The 17,048-nt window shown below is 43.5% G+C and overlaps 1 protein-coding gene across 3 annotated transcripts in view; it reads left to right on the top strand.

Annotated features, from left to right (window-relative positions):
- The window catches only part of EXOC4 (exocyst complex component 4), a 585,632-nt gene that overhangs the window by 356,626 nt on the left and 211,958 nt on the right, over positions 1–17,048 (top strand). Inside the window, exon 11 of one of the 3 annotated variants that reach the window (XM_044982954.1) lies at positions 14,493–14,608. The exons of the other annotated variants lie outside the window; for them this stretch is intronic. Coding sequence (XP_044838889.1) covers positions 14,493–14,583 — 91 coding nt within the window. The 3' untranslated portion in view covers positions 14,584–14,608. Of the gene's footprint in view, positions 1–14,492; positions 14,609–17,048 lie in introns of those variants that run through there. 3 annotated transcript variants of the gene reach the window in all.

The following is a 17,048-nucleotide window of genomic DNA, read 5'->3' as shown; positions in this document are numbered from 1 at the left end:
TCCTCGGCAGTACCACTAGACTCATAATCTTAAAAGTTCCCAAACCACCCCAAAGATCTTGTGCACCACACACTGGCCACAGCCACTGAAAATCATTGCACTCCCTAGAGGGTACAAGCAGAATTCATGCTCTGAATTTTCTAACCGTTGCTGGTTATCCTGACCCCAACGTTATTTTTAAAGTATTTGTGGGTGTGTTTATTTCCAGTGCTAGTTTTCAAAAAGACAAAGACAGTCTCTTTTTTGAAGGTTTATGGAAATTGATGTGACAGACTGACAGCTTCTTGAGTGAAAACAGTCTTGGACCATTTTTGAAACGGATTGAGTTTGTGTGAGAGACAGTAATTGATCTGATGTGTCATGCAGTTGTTAATATGTTGCTGTTTATGCCTTTGATGCTAATCATTTCCTAGGTTTTGCTGAAGGTTATTATGCAAATCTGAATCTAACCTCCAGCCCTCTTTCTATAAGCAAATGTTTGGCCTGATAGACTTAGTTGTGTAAACACCCATTTTCCTAGGGTAGACATACTGCTTAGAGGCACAGAAAATATGACATGACAACACAAGTTACTTATCATGTTTTCTCAGGGTTTTTATACAGTTGCAATCAACTCTTGACAAATCATCTAGTAGGTCACTAGCCAGCAGGCTGATGCAACTGCTACTTGTTAAATGCACAGAAGGTTTGGGGTGAACAAGGAATGACAAAACCTAGCCACTATAGTAGGAGGTAAAATTCAGGCCTTGTCCTTAATTGTCCTTGGTCAATTTTCGCCGATTTCAAACTGGCGTAAGATGTACTGGGTTCAAATCGCGATACAATAACGTAAATTGTATCTGTGTTGGTGGTTTGCGTTAGTGGCTAAGAAACAAGTGAAGATATGGCCTGCTGAAGAGATGGCGAGGATGATGAACTGAATTGATAAAGTTACACCCCAGCGAGATGAATGGAGGCAGTTCAGAATTCTCTGTTGTTTCAGGCACTCTCTTTGCAGAGTCAGGAACACAGCACTGCATGAGTTCACATTTGGTTTCCTTCTCACCCAGAAGAGCCAGAATTTAGTTATTGCTCAATATTTTTGTTTATCAATTCTTCACCACTGACTGAGGGCAGCTTGTCAAGCCAAGTTGCCAGTATTTCTAGTGAAATTACTGTGATTTAATGCAGCTATTTCAAACTGTGCCAATGTATCTGCACAATAATATGCACTCTCCAGACGCTATACAGAGTTTTCAGAACAATCTGGGTTTTAATAAATGAAAATTCTGAAGACTTTAAACATTCAAATCATTGAGAATTTTTCTTTCTTTGACTGTTATTAAAAAAACCAAGCAAACCCCTGATATACTTGAGTATAAAATTTTACATTCAAGATACATTAAAGTTCTGAAACACACTAGCAAAATCAAAGGAAATCACAGTCAAAGCAAAGATTATCCTGAAGTTCATAGAATCATAGAATCTCAGGGTTGGAAGGGACCTCAGGAGGTCATCTAGTCCAACCCCCTGCTCAAAGCAGGACCAAACCCAACTAAATCATCCCAGCCAGGGCTTTGTCAAGCCTGACCTTAAAAACCTCTAAGGAAGGAGATTCCACTACCTCCCTAGGTAACCCATTCCAGTTCTTCACCACCCTACTAGTGAAAAAGTTTTTCCTAATATCCAGCCTAAACCTCCCCCTCTGCAACTTGAGACCATTACTCCTTGTTCTGTCATCTTCTACCACTGAGAACAGTCTAGATCCATCCTCTTTGGAACCCCCTTTCAGGTAGTTGAAAGCAGCTATCAAATCCCCCCTCATTCTCCTCATCTGCAGACTAAACAATCCCAGTTCCCTCAGCCTCTCCTCATAAGTCATGTGCTCCAGCCCCCTAATCATTTTTGTTGCCCTCCGCTGGACTCTCTCCAATTTATCCACATCCTTCTTGTAGTGTGGGGCCCAAAACTGGACACAGTACTCCAAATGAGGCCTCACCAGTGCTGAGTAGAGGGGAATGATCACATCCCTCGATCTGCTGGAAATGCCCCTACTTATACAACCCAAAATGCCATTAGCCTTCTTGGCAACAAGGGCACACTGTTGACTCATATTCAGCTTTTCGTCCACCGTAACCCCTAGGTCCTTTTCTGCAGAACTGCTGCCCAGCCATTCGTTCCCTAGTCTGTAGCAGTGCATGGGATTCTTCCGTCCTAAGTGCAGGACTCTGCACTTGTCCTTGTTGAACCTTATCAGATTTCTTTTGGCCCAATCCTCTAATTTGTCTAGGTCCCTCTGTATCCTAGCCCTACCCTCCAGCGTATCAACCACTCCTCCCAGTTTAGTGTCATCTGCAAACTTGCTAAGGGTGCAGTCCACACCATCCTCCAGATCGTTAATGAAGATATTGAATAAAACCGGCCCCAGCACCGACCCTTGGGGCACTCCACTTGATACCGGCTGCCAACTAGACATGGAACCATTGATCACTACCCGTTGAGCCCGACCATCTAGCCAGTTTTCTATCCACCTTACCGTCCATTCATCCAGCCCATACTTCTTTAACTTGCTGGCAAGAATACTGTGGGAGACTGTATCAAAAGCTTTGCTAAAGTCCAGAAATAGTACATCCACTGCTTTCCCCTCATCCACAGAGCCGGTTATCTCATCATAGAAGGCAATTAGGTTAGTCAGGCATGACTTGCCCTTGGTGAATCCATGCTGACTGTTCCTGATCACTTTCCCCTCCTTTAAGTGGTTCAGGATTGATTCCTTGAGGACCTGTTCCATGATTTTTCCAGGGACTGAGGTGAGACTGACTGGCCTGTAGTTCCCTGGATCTTCCTTCTTCCCTTTTTTAAAGATGGGCACTACATTAGCTTTTTTCCAGTCATCCGGGACTTCCCCCGATCACCATGATTTTTCAAAGATAATGGCCAATGGCTCTGCAATCTCATCGGCCAACTCCTTTAGCACCCTCGGATGCAGCGCATCCGGCCCCATGGACTTGTGCTCGTCCAGCTTTCCTAAATAGCCCCGAACTACTTCTTTCTCCAAAGTTACTCATGTAATCGTTGTCTCTAGGTGAAGAAGTCTTAGATCAGTATGTGATGTTTCTTGTCTCTTGGCCATGACATAGCTTGGATCTCAGGTATTAACCAACTTCAAAGTTGTCATTATTTAAGGCCTAATTCAGGAGAATGCCTGACCGCATGTGTAACTTTAAATGGACTTAAGTGCTGTGCTGAATAGGGATGCTTTGCTGAATTCTTGCCCTTAGTGAGGAAGGTTCTCAAGTTAAAATATCACTGAAAAGAAAAATAAATTGCCACTGAACTTAGTCACTCTTCACATAGGACCTACCAAAATAATATTTTTGGGGATTTGTGTTTTCTGTGGATCATCTGCATCAACTAAGTTTGAACTCTAACTTACGAAAACACAATTCCCAGATCTTTAACTTCATCTGGGATACAGTTGCACAAAACCAGAGATGAACCCAAAGAGCCGTGTTAAATTAAAAAAGCTCCATTAAAAAAAAAAAAAAAAAGACAGCAGGAACAAGTCAGTATTTTGGAAAAGGAAAAATCAGCAAGGGAAGAGATTTTTCCATCTTCACCAAGGGGGTTATAGCATGGAACCGTGCTGGCTGAATCTACATACAATTAAAAGTTATAACTAACTCTTTGTGGTCTTCCTTTTAATTATCTGTGAATATTGTTGGATAGTCCATTGCATCTGTTAATTTACCCCTACATAAACTATTGGAATATCTCATTATACCTACTAATTACCCCTGAAAAAGCGACTGGAATAGTTTAATATTAAAAACCTCTTAATATTCATTTGCCTATGTTATATTAGCATTTGTTCAGAGGGAATACAAAAATGGTTTGTTCAGCCTGTAATATATACCCAATCACACCGCCCCCACACCCTGACACACCTGACCCAGAAGTAGTGGAGACAAGGTTAATTTAATCTGCTACTGGTTTTCTTAAATAACTCCACGGTAACCCTGCTGGAAATGTTGATGCTACATAGTAACCTGATGTTATCACCTAAGCTTTGAATAAGGGCATTTTAACTATCAACTATTGTATAAATGCTAATTATACATGAGGAGATGAGCCTCATTAGTAGGCACTCGTTCTATGGTGGTGCTGCACGGTGGTATAAATGCTTAAGGAGACCTAGAAACTGGGGTTCATGGCCTTATGTGATTGGGTCTAGCAATTCCCAGGCCCTGGTCTACACTACACAATTACTTTGATATAACTACATTGTTCAGGCATGTGAATAATCCACACCCTGGAGCGATGTGGTTATACTGACCTAAGCACCAGTGCAGGCAGCGCTATGTTGGTGGGAGGGTTTCTCGCACCTACACAGCTACCGTCTCTCAGAGGTGGATTAACAACGCTGATGGGAGAGTGCTACATTAAAGCACTATAGCGGTGCAGTGTTTTAAGTGTAGATCTGCCGTACGTATGTGTGACCAGACTGAGTGGGCCTTTTGGTGAGTGGGAGTGTTAATCCTCACTCCACTCCCGTAAAGTAAGTCAAGAAGCATCAACCCTGCTTTACAGAAAGGCCCTTAACCAGGCCAGTGAGTGGAACTCAGAGATAGAGCTGTGCAAGAAACCGTGCTCTGGTCCTGTAAAAATTTTTTTAGAGATTTCAGATTGTATTCCCCTATTGGGATGCAATGAGAGAGAGAGAAAGAGAGAGAGATCCTCCCACCACTGCATAGCCCAGTGGTTAGGGAATTCACCTGGAATGTGTGAGACCCAGGTTCTAGCCTCTATACTGAATTGGGTGGAGCAAGTTCTTGAGCCTGGGTCTCCACATGCTAGGTGACTGCAGTAATCCTGCGCTATTGGCTATTCCGAGGTGGGTAGAGTGGTGGATCTCTCCCTTTTTGACCAGAGAAGTTTAAGTTTCGATGAGAAACCAGTTCATTGAAAAATTCCTGTTCAGCTCTACTGAGGAGTTATTAACGTTGATTCTTCTGCTCAGAGTGTTCTCCACTCTTCAGTGTTCTGTTTGGCAAGTCCAGTTGCTTGAATTAAATAGCATCAAGTGAAACCATCCACATTAATCATTATAAAAATATTTTCCTCCAGCAATATAACAGCGGTGTTCCCCACCCACACAGGGATAAGGAGGAATTGCAAGATGTATCGATCTGAAAGACATCAATGTAGCATGAAAGGGCTGTATATTCTCGCCTACTTTGATAAGGGTGGTTACACTGCATGTGTATGCATGCATGCTACATTGGAACCAGTGATATTATGTTTGAGGTCCTGATTATCATTTTAAAGTAGAACAAAATTAATTTGACCCTCAAATAATACACCATCTTAGCGTATTGAGCACCTGTGAGGTTGACTGCAGAAGCATAAAGGATTCCCCCCTCCTCTTCTACCAAGGTGTTTTTGTGCTTATTCACTAAGTGTGACCCTGAGACAGTAGTGGAATGAGATATGAAAATCCAGTTTCATCTGATCTTAGCAATTGCCAAAGTTGTTAACTTTCAAAAATAAAAATATGAAAGGGCTATTTTGCAAACCCTGTGACTGACGTTCTGTCAGAGCTCAGACTTTATTTCATTTCTGCTGAATTCAATATATAGATTTTTATCCAAACCATTTACCAAGCACTCGTGACTAGCACCTTTGGCAGATTGAATCTGAGCACGTGAGGATTTTTAGTTTTATTTATTTACTTTTACCCCAAATGAGAGCTTGTGACACCAGTCAGATGCTTATGGGGCACTTCAAATCCTCACTCCCACCCACAATCCCACCGCCCTGTCATTTATGAACTTCCAAAGAAAGAAAAGACTGAAATAACTTTTCTTCTGGTGTGGTCATTAGCACATTAAATGAGATGGGGGTGGTTTATAGATTGGGTCTCCTCTGAGTAATTAATTGTGCACACATATACATTCCACTACAGGTGTATGTGTGCCCAATGCACTTGAATCTGAGACTTTTGCAAGCAGTACCACTAGACAGTGTATGCCCCCCAGTCTCTCTGTGCATTGAGACAAGGCCCTAAAAGGGATGTCTGTCATTTGCCTTGACGTTCTTTCTCACCGCCTGTGGCGACAGTCATAGTTCCCCACAGCTGTCAGCTTCAGTTAGCCAGTTTTCTAAAAAGCTTTATATATATATATAGTTATAGTTTAGATAGATTTTACGGTTTTAGTTAGTTATAGTGTTTAGTGTAGAGAGATTGGAGGATTTTCTATGAAAAAATCTCCAGCTTTCAAGCAATGTGCTGTGTGCAGGGCCATTATCCCTGTCACAGATAGACACAAAAGCTGCTTAGGGGAGACCTGTGAGGGACAAATGTCCAATTTGTACCTCCTTCCCCTACAGAACAAAAAAGCAGAGGGACTTCGGTATAAAAGTTCACCTGTTGAAGGGGACAATGTATCCTGCACCGGAACTGGACCCTGATCATGAGGTGACAGATTCCAAGTGCACAAGGAACACCCCTTCAGCTGCCCGCGACTTTGAAGAGCAAGTCAGGAGAAAAGCAGTGCTTTTCCTCCTCACCATCAGCCTCTTCAAAGCTCCCTAAGCATTCCAGTGTTAAACGCTCAAAATCTCAGGCGTCACTGAGCGGATTTTCCACTAAGTCCTCTGGGTGCTGGTTCGCGGCACCATAAACATCAGCATTAATTGGTTCTGTCAGAGGTGGCACTGTCAACTCCAGCTCTTCTGAGGCCATCAAGTCTTGCTCCTTTATCTTTATCTGGCTCTTCTTTGTCTGTACAGCTGACCCAGACCATCTCGGCACTGCCAGCTTCCCCAGTGCTGCAAGAACTGAAAATAGAGCATTTATCTGTTTTGGTGTCTTCCACTCCTCAAGCCTTCCTATCTGAAAAGAATCTTGTATGTCTCCCTTTACACGACTCTCTATTACCTCTACAGGCAGCTCCACTATTGACCACTATTGGTGTTGCTGGCCTCATCAATACAGTTGATGCACCCAGTGCCGTTGATCCAGACGCTTCCGGCACAGATGACATATCTCTGGCACTGCCAGTGAGATCAGCTCATCCGGGATAATCAGCACCATCAGAGCCCTCAACATTATCAGTGCATTTGGCTTCAATGCTGCCAGTACCAACAGCATTGATGCTCTGCAGTCAGAGCTCCTCAAGCCATGCTATATACAGGCCCCCCCAACAAACTACAACAGAAATGGGCCTCTGTTTCCTGAGGAATCCTACATTTCCTTTTCAGACTCTAAACCTGAGGGTTTATGTGTCATCACCCCAGTCTTTCAGATCACCTTATAGATGTTGTGACAGGAACATGAATTTGAAGGACTATGAATTGTCTTTCTACAATGAAGCCCCAAGATGGTGCCGTCAACTGTGGGGGCTCAAACTGTGGAGTATCCCCCTTGGCTATATTGGTTGTGGCCCATTCCAAGGATATGGAGACCAGAAGGAAGTCCCATTCTCAGGTCCAAGAAGCCTCTCTCCAGGCTCCCCCAACTGTTCTTCCTCTCATGGATTTGGATCCTGTTGAGGAGGGTGGGACATTGGAGGAACCCCTGGATGTCCCTCCACAATTTTTTCCTTCTCTCCAGACTAGGCTGTTACCCTGAGTCCCCCTTTCCACCTCCACTTTAAGGTCTTCCAGGACCTACTGAGAAGAATGGCCACATCTTTAAGAGTCCTGGCAGAGCTGATCTGAGAAAATCCAGTTTTTCCTCAATATTTACAAACTCATGCTCCCAGAAGAGTTGCCTTTCCCATTAACAAAGCCTTGCTGGAATTGGTGAAAACCCTCTGACAGATCCAGTGTCTATACCACATGCAGCCAAGAAACTGGACAGATGCTGCTAAGCCCCTCAAAAAGTCTTGAATTATTTTTTCACACATCTGGTCCCCAACTCATTGGTGGTCCCAGCTGCCAATGAGTACTCCTGCCAGTCTCATCCCAAAACCATTCCTAAAGACAAGGATCTCAAGAGACTGGATATATATGTCAGGAAAGCCTACTGCACCACTACTCTGCAAATGGGGGTGGCTAGCTATCAAGCTCTCCTGTCCAAAAGTAATTTTATTAATTTTATAGCATTAGCCAAGTTTGCAGACAAACTATTGGATGATTATAGGGAACAATTTATGGCTCTAGTCTCTGAAGGGCACCTCCTGGCAAAAAAAACATCCCTCCGGGCAGCTATTGACGCAACTGTTACAGCTTCATGATGCAGAGCCACTGCTATTGTCATGAGAGAGTCTTCTTGGCTTCAGGTGTCTAGAATTACAAAATGAGCTGCAAAAATACAATCAAGGCCTTGCTCCGGAGGGGGGAGGGGGGAAGGGTGTCTAGCTTGTTCCCTCAAAAAACTGATGATGCCATGCAGGTGACTTTGATGTCTCTGGGGGTTTACACCCCAAGCTCAAAGAGGAAGCAGTTGAGACCTCAGCCCTACTATAGATCACATTTCCAGCAGAGATCCCAGGACTCTGCTAAGACACAATTTAGGCCTTTTCGACAGTGCCAGATGGCTTCGTCTCAATTAGTTCCTTCTCACCAGACATTGACTCCTGTAAGCAATCATTTTGACTGTCTCCTTGAGGACAGCATTCCAAGCTTTTGGAAGATGCCTGTTGTTGTTTTACAGCACTTAGTCAGGGATCTCCTATCTCAGAACCAGGGCAGGTCTTTGCATTCCAACCTCCAATCTCTCCATCTCACCTCCACCTCACAAGTTAAATGCTTACAAAAAAAAGTGCTCCAGAGACGTCCAAGGTATTTTAGTGAGCAGTAGGAAGGATTCCACTAGAGCCACATACATAGCAAAGCGGAAGAGATTTTCCATGCAGGCACGATCTCAGCCTTTATCACCCCGTCAATCAGATATTAGCCATATAGTGGATTACTTACTGCATTTGAAGTCATTCTGGCCTTTCAGTTAGCTCTGCGAGAGTTGATCTGGCTTCCAGATCTTCAGTTCATCCACCAATAGAGGGGTTTTGTGTTTTCTTTCATTCTCTGGTATCCAGATTGCTGAAAGGTCTAGTCAATGTCTATCCACCGGTGTCTGATCCAGTGCTGTCACAGGGCCCTAACCTAGTTATTTCAAGGTTGATGCCCCCTCCCGCCTTTTGAACCTCTAGCAACAACATCATTCTGTGAAATCTGTGTTTCTTATGGCAATTGCTTCTGCAAGAAGAGTTTTGGGGCTACAACAATTACTACTCTACTAACTGACCATCCCTACCTTTCTGCAATCTATGCAGCTTCAGGTGCTTTTTCTGAAATCTCATTCTTCCAAAGCTGAAGAAAGACCTGACACCGTGGATGCCCACAGAACTTTGGTGTTCTACCTTGACTGAACTAAGTCTTTCAGAGCCTCTCTGAGGCACTTTGTAACCTATGCTGAGAGACTCAACAACCAACCAGGGACAGTTCAACGTATTTCACACTGGATTTCTGACTGTATCAAAGTTAGTTACAATCTTGTGAAAATCTGTCCTCTGCTGAAAATAATAGCTCACTCCCCCAGGTCTCAGTCCACTTCCTCAGCATTTTTGAGCAATGTTCCCATATCAGATAGCTGCAAAGCAGCAACATGGTCACCTGTACATATCTTTTCCAGACATTATGCCATCACTGAGGCCTCTCAGGGCAATGCCAACTTTGGCAAGTCAATATTGCCATCTCTGTTCAGATAATCTGAAGTCCCTCCACCTGTAAGGGAACCGCTGCAGAGTCATCTGCTTTGGAATGTATAGATGCACAATCGTTCAAAGGAGAAATACACTCACTTATAGTGATGGTTGTTCTTCGAGATGTGTTGTGCACGTATACCTTCCACGACCCTCCAACATTCCCTGCTACTTTGGACAATACTTTCACAAGCAGTGAGAAGAAATGGAGAGGGGGATGACGGACACACCCCTTTCATGGCCTCGAATCAATGCATGAGGAGGGCAGGAGTGCAAGTGCTACCTAGTGGCTGGCAAAAGTCTCCAAATCGAGCACATTAGGTGTAGGCACACCTACAATGGAATGCATATGTGCACAACACATCACAAAGACCAACTGTTTCTGTAGGAAGGTAAGCATTTTTTCTCTCCATTATATTTAAACAAATACTGGTAGAATTTAAGTCTACGTGTGAAATTGAAACATTGAAGCTCTTCACATGCAGCTTTTGAGATTAACCTTTGGCATGGGCCCCACGGTACAGAAATTTGGCTTAGTCTTGGTTTGACTGCAGGGCATGGTGCGGTTGAAGAGGGTCTTTGAGTCCCTGTCAAAACACTGAGGTATGATCTTATTTTCTTCATGCCCCAGCCCTGAGTAATGACATTTCACTCACTTCCTTCTGGCCCGAGATGACAGGATAGAAGTCTTCTTTGAAGCCCGTCGACTCTCTCTGATGGAATCCTTACCTATCGCTTACTAATTGAGCTTCACCAGCACCTATCCTTTGGCCTGCATCTGCCTTTGTCTTTTTGGATTCATCAGCCAACTGAGTAGTGAGTGCAAAATGTAGATCCCATGCTGTGGAAATAGGATTGCTGACTCTTCAATGTCCCTGGACTTCCTCTGACCTGGAGTACGTTGTCTCGTTCCCTCTCCATTTCTTAAGTCACTGAGAACAAGCTGTGCCTAGACTGCCAAGAAAGAAATGAAATTTCACAGTACCAGCAAATAGGAAATCAATATGTTTGGAGATGTTAATGGCTCATTTTTAATGCAAGTGTACATGAACACAGGAAAAATTAAATGTAGAGGATCATTACTTCTGTTGTTAGGACTTTAAGATTGGCAGTACATTGCTTTGTGCAACACTTCACAACCTAGAATTCTTTTTGCGGCATTAGTTTCATACTTGAGGATTTTTATAATACATTAAAAATAATTTGATTTTTTCTCTAGCTTTCTGTCACAGTGATCTTTAAGTGATTACCAGTCAAAGTCCACATGGGTCCAGATGCATACTAGCCATGTTGTTACTGATGATTTTTCTTTGCCTGGAAATTTACTTCTAAATTATAAGAATACATGTTTTTAAAAAGAATATTTAAATGTTTTAAACTAATTACCAGCTCTTTGTTGAAGGGCAGTTATGGTGAAAGGAGTTGATTGTGCACTGGTGCTTTTAAACTCAATAAATCTGCTTCTTATATCTCTATAGGTCTTCAAATTATACCTTCTGACTTCCCTGACAAAAGCAAACCGTATTCATACAAATAGTCCTTACCTATGTGAGTCTAGCTGAAATCAAGTATCAGAGGGGTAGCCGTGTTAGTCTGGTTCTTTAGAAGCAGCAAAGAATCCTGTGGCACCTTATAGACTAACAGACGTAATGATTGGCAGAAGCCATTTGCTTAAAGGAAACTAGAGCTGAAATCAGGGTGACTATTTGCTTGCATATGGGCTACAAGATCAGGACCCAAGTTCTTTAAAAAAGGGAAGAAGGAGAATCTGGGGAAATACAGACCAGTCAGTCTTACCTCAGTCCCTGGAAAAATCATGGAGCAGGTCCTCAAGTAATCCATTTTTGAAGCACTTGGAAGAGAAGAAGGTGATCAGGAACAGTCAACATGGATTCACCAAGGGCAAGTCATGCCTGACCAACCCAATTTTCTTCTATGATGAGATAACTGGCTCTGTGGATATGGGGAAAGTGGTGGATGTGACTTTAGCAAAGCTTTTGATACGGTCTCCAACAGTATTCTTGTCAGCAAGTTAAAGAAGTATGGGCTGGATGAATGGACTATAAGGTGGGTAGAAAGCTGGCTAGATCGTCGGGCTCAACAGGTAGTGATCAATGGCTCCATGTCTAGTTGGCAGCCAGTATCAAGCAGAGTGCTCCAAGGGTCGGTCCTGGCACCGGTTTTGTTCAATATCTTCATCAGTGATCTGGAGGATGGCGTAGACTGCACCCTCAGCAAGTTTGTAGATAACAGTAAACTGGGAGGAGTGGTAGATACACTGGAGGGTACGGATAGGATACACAGTGACCTAGACAAATTAGAGGATTAGGCCAAAAGAAATCTGATAAGGTTCAACAAGGACAAGTGCAGAGTCCTGCACTTAGGTCGGAAGAATCCCATGCACTGCTACAGACTAGGGACCAAATGGCTAGGCAGCAGTTCTGCAGAAAAGGACCTAGGGGTTACGGTGGACGAGAAGCTGGATATGAGTCAACAGTGTGCCCTTGTTGCAAAGAAGGCTAACGGCATTTTGGGCTGTATAAGTAGGGGCATTGCCAGCAGATCGAGGGATGTGATCATTCCCCTCTATTTGACATTGGTGAGGCCTCATCTGGAGTAGTGTGTCCATTTTTGGGCCCCACACTACAAGAAGGATGTGGAAAAATTGGAAAGAGTCCAGCAGAGGGCAACAAAAATGATTAGGGGGCTGGAGTACATGACTTATGAGGAGAGGCTGAGGGAACTGGGCTTATTCAGTCTGCAGAAGGGACGAATGAGGGGGGATTTGATAGCAGTCTTCAACTATCTGAAGGTGGGTTCCAAAGAGGATGGAGTTCAGCTGTTCTCAGTGGTGACAGATGACAGAACAAAGAGAAATGGTCTCAAGTTGCAGTGTGGGAAGTCTAGGTTGCATATTAGGAAAAACTATTTCACTAGGAGGGTTGTGAAGCACTGGAATGGGTTACTTAGGGAGGTGGTGGAATCTCCATCCTTAGAGGTTTTTAAGGTCTGGCTTGAAAAAGCCCTGGCTGGGATGATTTAGTTGGGGTTGGACTAGATGACCTGCTGAGGTCTCTTCCAACCCTAATCTTCTAAGATTCAATGATACTCCTGCTAGACGTGCAGATATAGCTATGGGAAAGTGAGTTGAATTCTCTTCTGTCTTAAGATCCACTACATCTGATTTCAGACTTTTTTTTTTAATTTTATTTTCTTGTAATGGTGTGAGAGGCCGAATCCAGTTGGATTTTCAGATCCAACCCTTGAAGACAAGAACAATTTTTTAATGTGATATGTGGTCCAAGGGAAGCAAATAGAGCAGTTTAAAAGAGGGAAGTGACATGGTAAGATCCAGCAAGGAAGAAAAATTTGGCTGTAACACATTCTGGATGAATTGGATGGGATAGCTATGGGGCTCGTCAATGCTGAGAAGACCAGAGAAGAGAGGAGATTGCAGAAATCAAGGCAAAGAGAAGGGCATGGACAAATGATTTAGCTGTGCAACTAACAACAGTGTTACTACAGTCTACATTGTAGTTACTGTAGTGGGAGTCTTTCCATTGTCTTCCATGAGCTTTGGGATCAGGCCCTTGTTGTGTACAGTAAATGGTGTTAAATATGGGCTGCAGTCACACCTGCGACTGAGACAGAAATGTATTGCACATCTGTTCTATCTGCCCCCTTGTGGGGAAGCTCTAATGCCAAAATTGAGGCAAGCACCTGTGCTGAAGTGGCATTCTCTTTGGCAATGCTGCTGCCCAGAAGCACAGGGCAAGAGTCCATGGCAGATTGTGAAATACAGAAAAGTGTGCTTTTTGCAAAGGTGCAGCTGATTATCTGGTCACCTAATTGCATTTTGTTTTTCACTGGCTGTTCTCCTTATCACTGCAACACAAAACTCTGCAAGTTCAGTCAATACTTGTATATTCACAGGAGGCAATCAATACAAAAATTAAAAAGGAGAGTCAGGGTAATTAGGCTAAAGCTGCTGCTTACGAGTTTTCAATAATTACTTTAGCTCCCTTCTTTTCTTACATCTCAGGAAAAATGGTGCCTGATTGAAGGAGTGGATCTTGTTTGACTGAGGACATGTCAGAATTCTACAAAGCCAAGCAGGAAGTAAAATTAGTGCTCTTTGTTTTTGCACATAAAGGGGGCTTTACAGGATGGCAGGGAAAGAATAGGCTTGATTTGGATGGTGCCAGCTAACAGCTGTGCCATTGTCTTTTACCTGTTTGATGTCCTCTGTTTCCACACCCTGTAGCATTAGTTTCCCTGACATTAACCCAGGGACTCAAAACTCTCATAAGTGCTTTGAGGAGAGGTACTGGCTTTAGCATTTGTGGAAGTTCAGGGGAGTTTTGCTGAATCCCGTAGACGAATCACTGATGCTGCACCCATGGATTTGTGTTGTTATTTTATATTTGTATTACAGTAATGCCCAGTAACGGCCAAGGCTGGATTAAAGCAATGTGGGGCCATAGCCACAACTCCACATAGGACACCTGGAGTCTCACCTGTGCTTTCGGGCAGGTGGTGACAAGAACCACCCACACAAGGACCATCTGCTAGCCTAGAAGTCAGCCTGCCACCTTTCCCATCTTGTGTGCTGATGGCCTCCCTTCTCCCTGGCCAATCACTCCTCCTCTTCAGGCAGGCTGAATCCATCAAGGGCAAGGGAGGCCTCGGTTTCCTGCCATCCAAGCAGAGGTCTCTGCTGAGATTGCAGAGTGGTGAAGTGGGTAGACTTGCAGCCATAGAGTCCTCTGCGGGTGAGGCACTGATGTCTTCCTTTTCTCCAGCTAGATGCTGGCGGGCCCAACGACAGGGAACCAGTGAAGTGAGAAGGAGGCAGGCCCTGGCTAGCCTGAAAAGTGACAACAAGGGCCTCCACTGACGTCCAGCCACACTGCCCAGCAGAGGGCTCTCGGTGTGTGGGCCTTCCTGCTACCACAACAGAGGCCTGACAGTACTGGGACCCCCACCACAACCATCCTGCCACTCCTGCACAGCCCTCTCGTGGGGTGGTAAGAGAAGCTCATACACCCAGCCCTCTGGGCTGGAGGTGAGGTTGACAGCCTCCCCCACCCACACACATGGGCCTCTGCTCCAGAGGTCACTTGACATGGCTGCCACTGTGGTACAGCGCAGCAACTGGTTAACAGTTCACAGCAACACACTACGCCACAGCTAAAGAGAGGAACAAGAATAACAGGCCCATTTGAAACTACAGTTGACATTTGACTAGAACATTATTGTTAACACTCGTATATTAACTCATTAATGGCATTGAAAGAAGCAATCATAGTTCGTACCCTTGACCTGGCTAATTGTTTTTAACTACTGCTGTATTCAAATCTGATGATTACTTGTGATAAAAATGGTGCAAGACTAGCAGATCCCACACTATAATGTTCACCCCAGCTCTCTCTCACTCCGTGTGTGTGTGTGTGTGTGTGTGTGTGTGTGTGTGTGTGTACGTACATATGTAAATTCTTTCTCACAAGTTTTCCCTGGCACTTCAATGTAAGGTTCCTCTATATTTGCAGAGGGGAATTTTGAGCATCGGCTCACTCTATAAGGTATCCTGCCTTGTATCCAGACTGGATTTACTGAACAGAAAGAAGTCATACAGTGGATGTCTTAACATGAAACCTGGGATTCTCCTTCTGTCAGTTATTTGTTCCAGCCAATAACTAGACCACACATTATCATGTCCTGGCCTCAATACTAGGAAGGCACCCATCAATCCTTACTTAGTGAGACTGGTAAAGACAGTCTACCTTAAATACATATACATGTATATTCTAACACAGAAAAAACGTGTTTCATTATCTTGCACTGTCTTCACTTCCCCACAGAAATTGCATGTCATTCTGTGGTTCACACAAGGCTCTCGTATCCCTGAATCTAATTTTCTGAGTAGGTTGGACTCTTAAGAGAAATGCAAAGCTATAGATGGACACACCAATACTTGAACTAATTCAAAAGGAATGCAGAGCCCTTTTCATTTCATTTCATTTCATTTCAAAGCCATGGAAATGCAGCCTGTCTTTCCTCTGTATTATTCATGCTGCTGGAGTGACAGCAGTGGATCCCACACAGTTCCGTTTTGGCCCTGAACAGAATGTGCTCTCCTCTGTAGAGAGATCTTTACCCTACCTTTTACAAAAAGAGAGAAAGAAAAAGAAAGAGATTGTAATATCTGAATTTATCACACTTTCTTTTACCCTCTCTCCAGAAGTTCTGCTTTCGTGTAGGAAGTGTTGGAATTAATTTAAGTGTTAGTGAAAGATGCTGGTAGACACAGCTGTAAAAGCACTAGGATTTGCAAAGGCCCACAAAGAACTGTCAGAGTTTGGCTATTTGTGGAGGATTTTCAAGATTTTTTTTTTTTAATATATAGAAGCTTCTTGTCATTTTTCGAGATTCAAGGCAGCTTTTAAAATTGGCTCAGTGCTTTCCGGTGCTCCGTTCTTGCTGTGTTGCTGTATGGTGGTGACCTAGACTTTTCAGATGATAGTTAGTGTTGTTACTCTGTGTATTCATTAGGGGTGCTTGGGTTGGGAATGGAGATTAAATCACTGAATTATAATGATCATGCATTCAAGTATTAGTCCTCTTTCATCCTACTAGTGCACCAGCCAAGGCATAGATCATTAACAGGCTGAATATTTCAATGGTGGTGATTCAAGATGTTGGATTTGTTCCAGTATGATTTGTGTGGCTTTCACATACCTATATCCCTTGGTTTCTGGGATGTCATCTCCCCTGGCTTCCCATGCCTTATTTGCACCTTGGCATAAGACACTGAAACATCAGTCTCTCCTGTAAGATGGAAATACTGTCATGTGCTGTCTATTAAGAGGTGCAGAGGAACTATGCAACATGTTCTCTCTCCTTGCTTCAGGGATGATAACATCAATTCCATCATTCTGGGTGGTCAAATGTGAGAGAAACCAGATCTCCCAGAAATCATTGTGGAAATAATCACTAAACCCGTTATATTCTAAATCCCTAGTGTTGGTTTTGAACATTTAGGACCTCACATCCTAAATGGGACAAATTCACCTTGTTAACTCCACTGACACAGGATTTCTGTTTTCAGGTCTCTATATCCAGTTCACATAAAAACATCCTTTTCATTTTCTATGGCTTCTTATTTGTGGGACTGTTGTACTTCCTGGTGTTTCTGAATGATTCTTTTGTGTTGGCAGAAGAATTGTCTTTGAATTTTAAACAAATGTAGCAGTGACAAAAGCTGTACTTTCTATAACAGGTATGTTTAGTCTAAGCATCACCATGGGCAACCAGAGTCCTGTCTTTATGCTTGCCCTCACCAAGCCCTGAAATCCTAAGTCT

This window comes from Mauremys mutica, chromosome 1, assembly GCF_020497125.1.
Source record: "Mauremys mutica isolate MM-2020 ecotype Southern chromosome 1, ASM2049712v1, whole genome shotgun sequence".
NCBI classification, from domain to species: domain Eukaryota; kingdom Metazoa; phylum Chordata; order Testudines; family Geoemydidae; genus Mauremys; species Mauremys mutica.
Note: the sequence above shows the minus strand (reverse complement) of the source record. Positions and strands in the feature narration are given on the sequence as shown.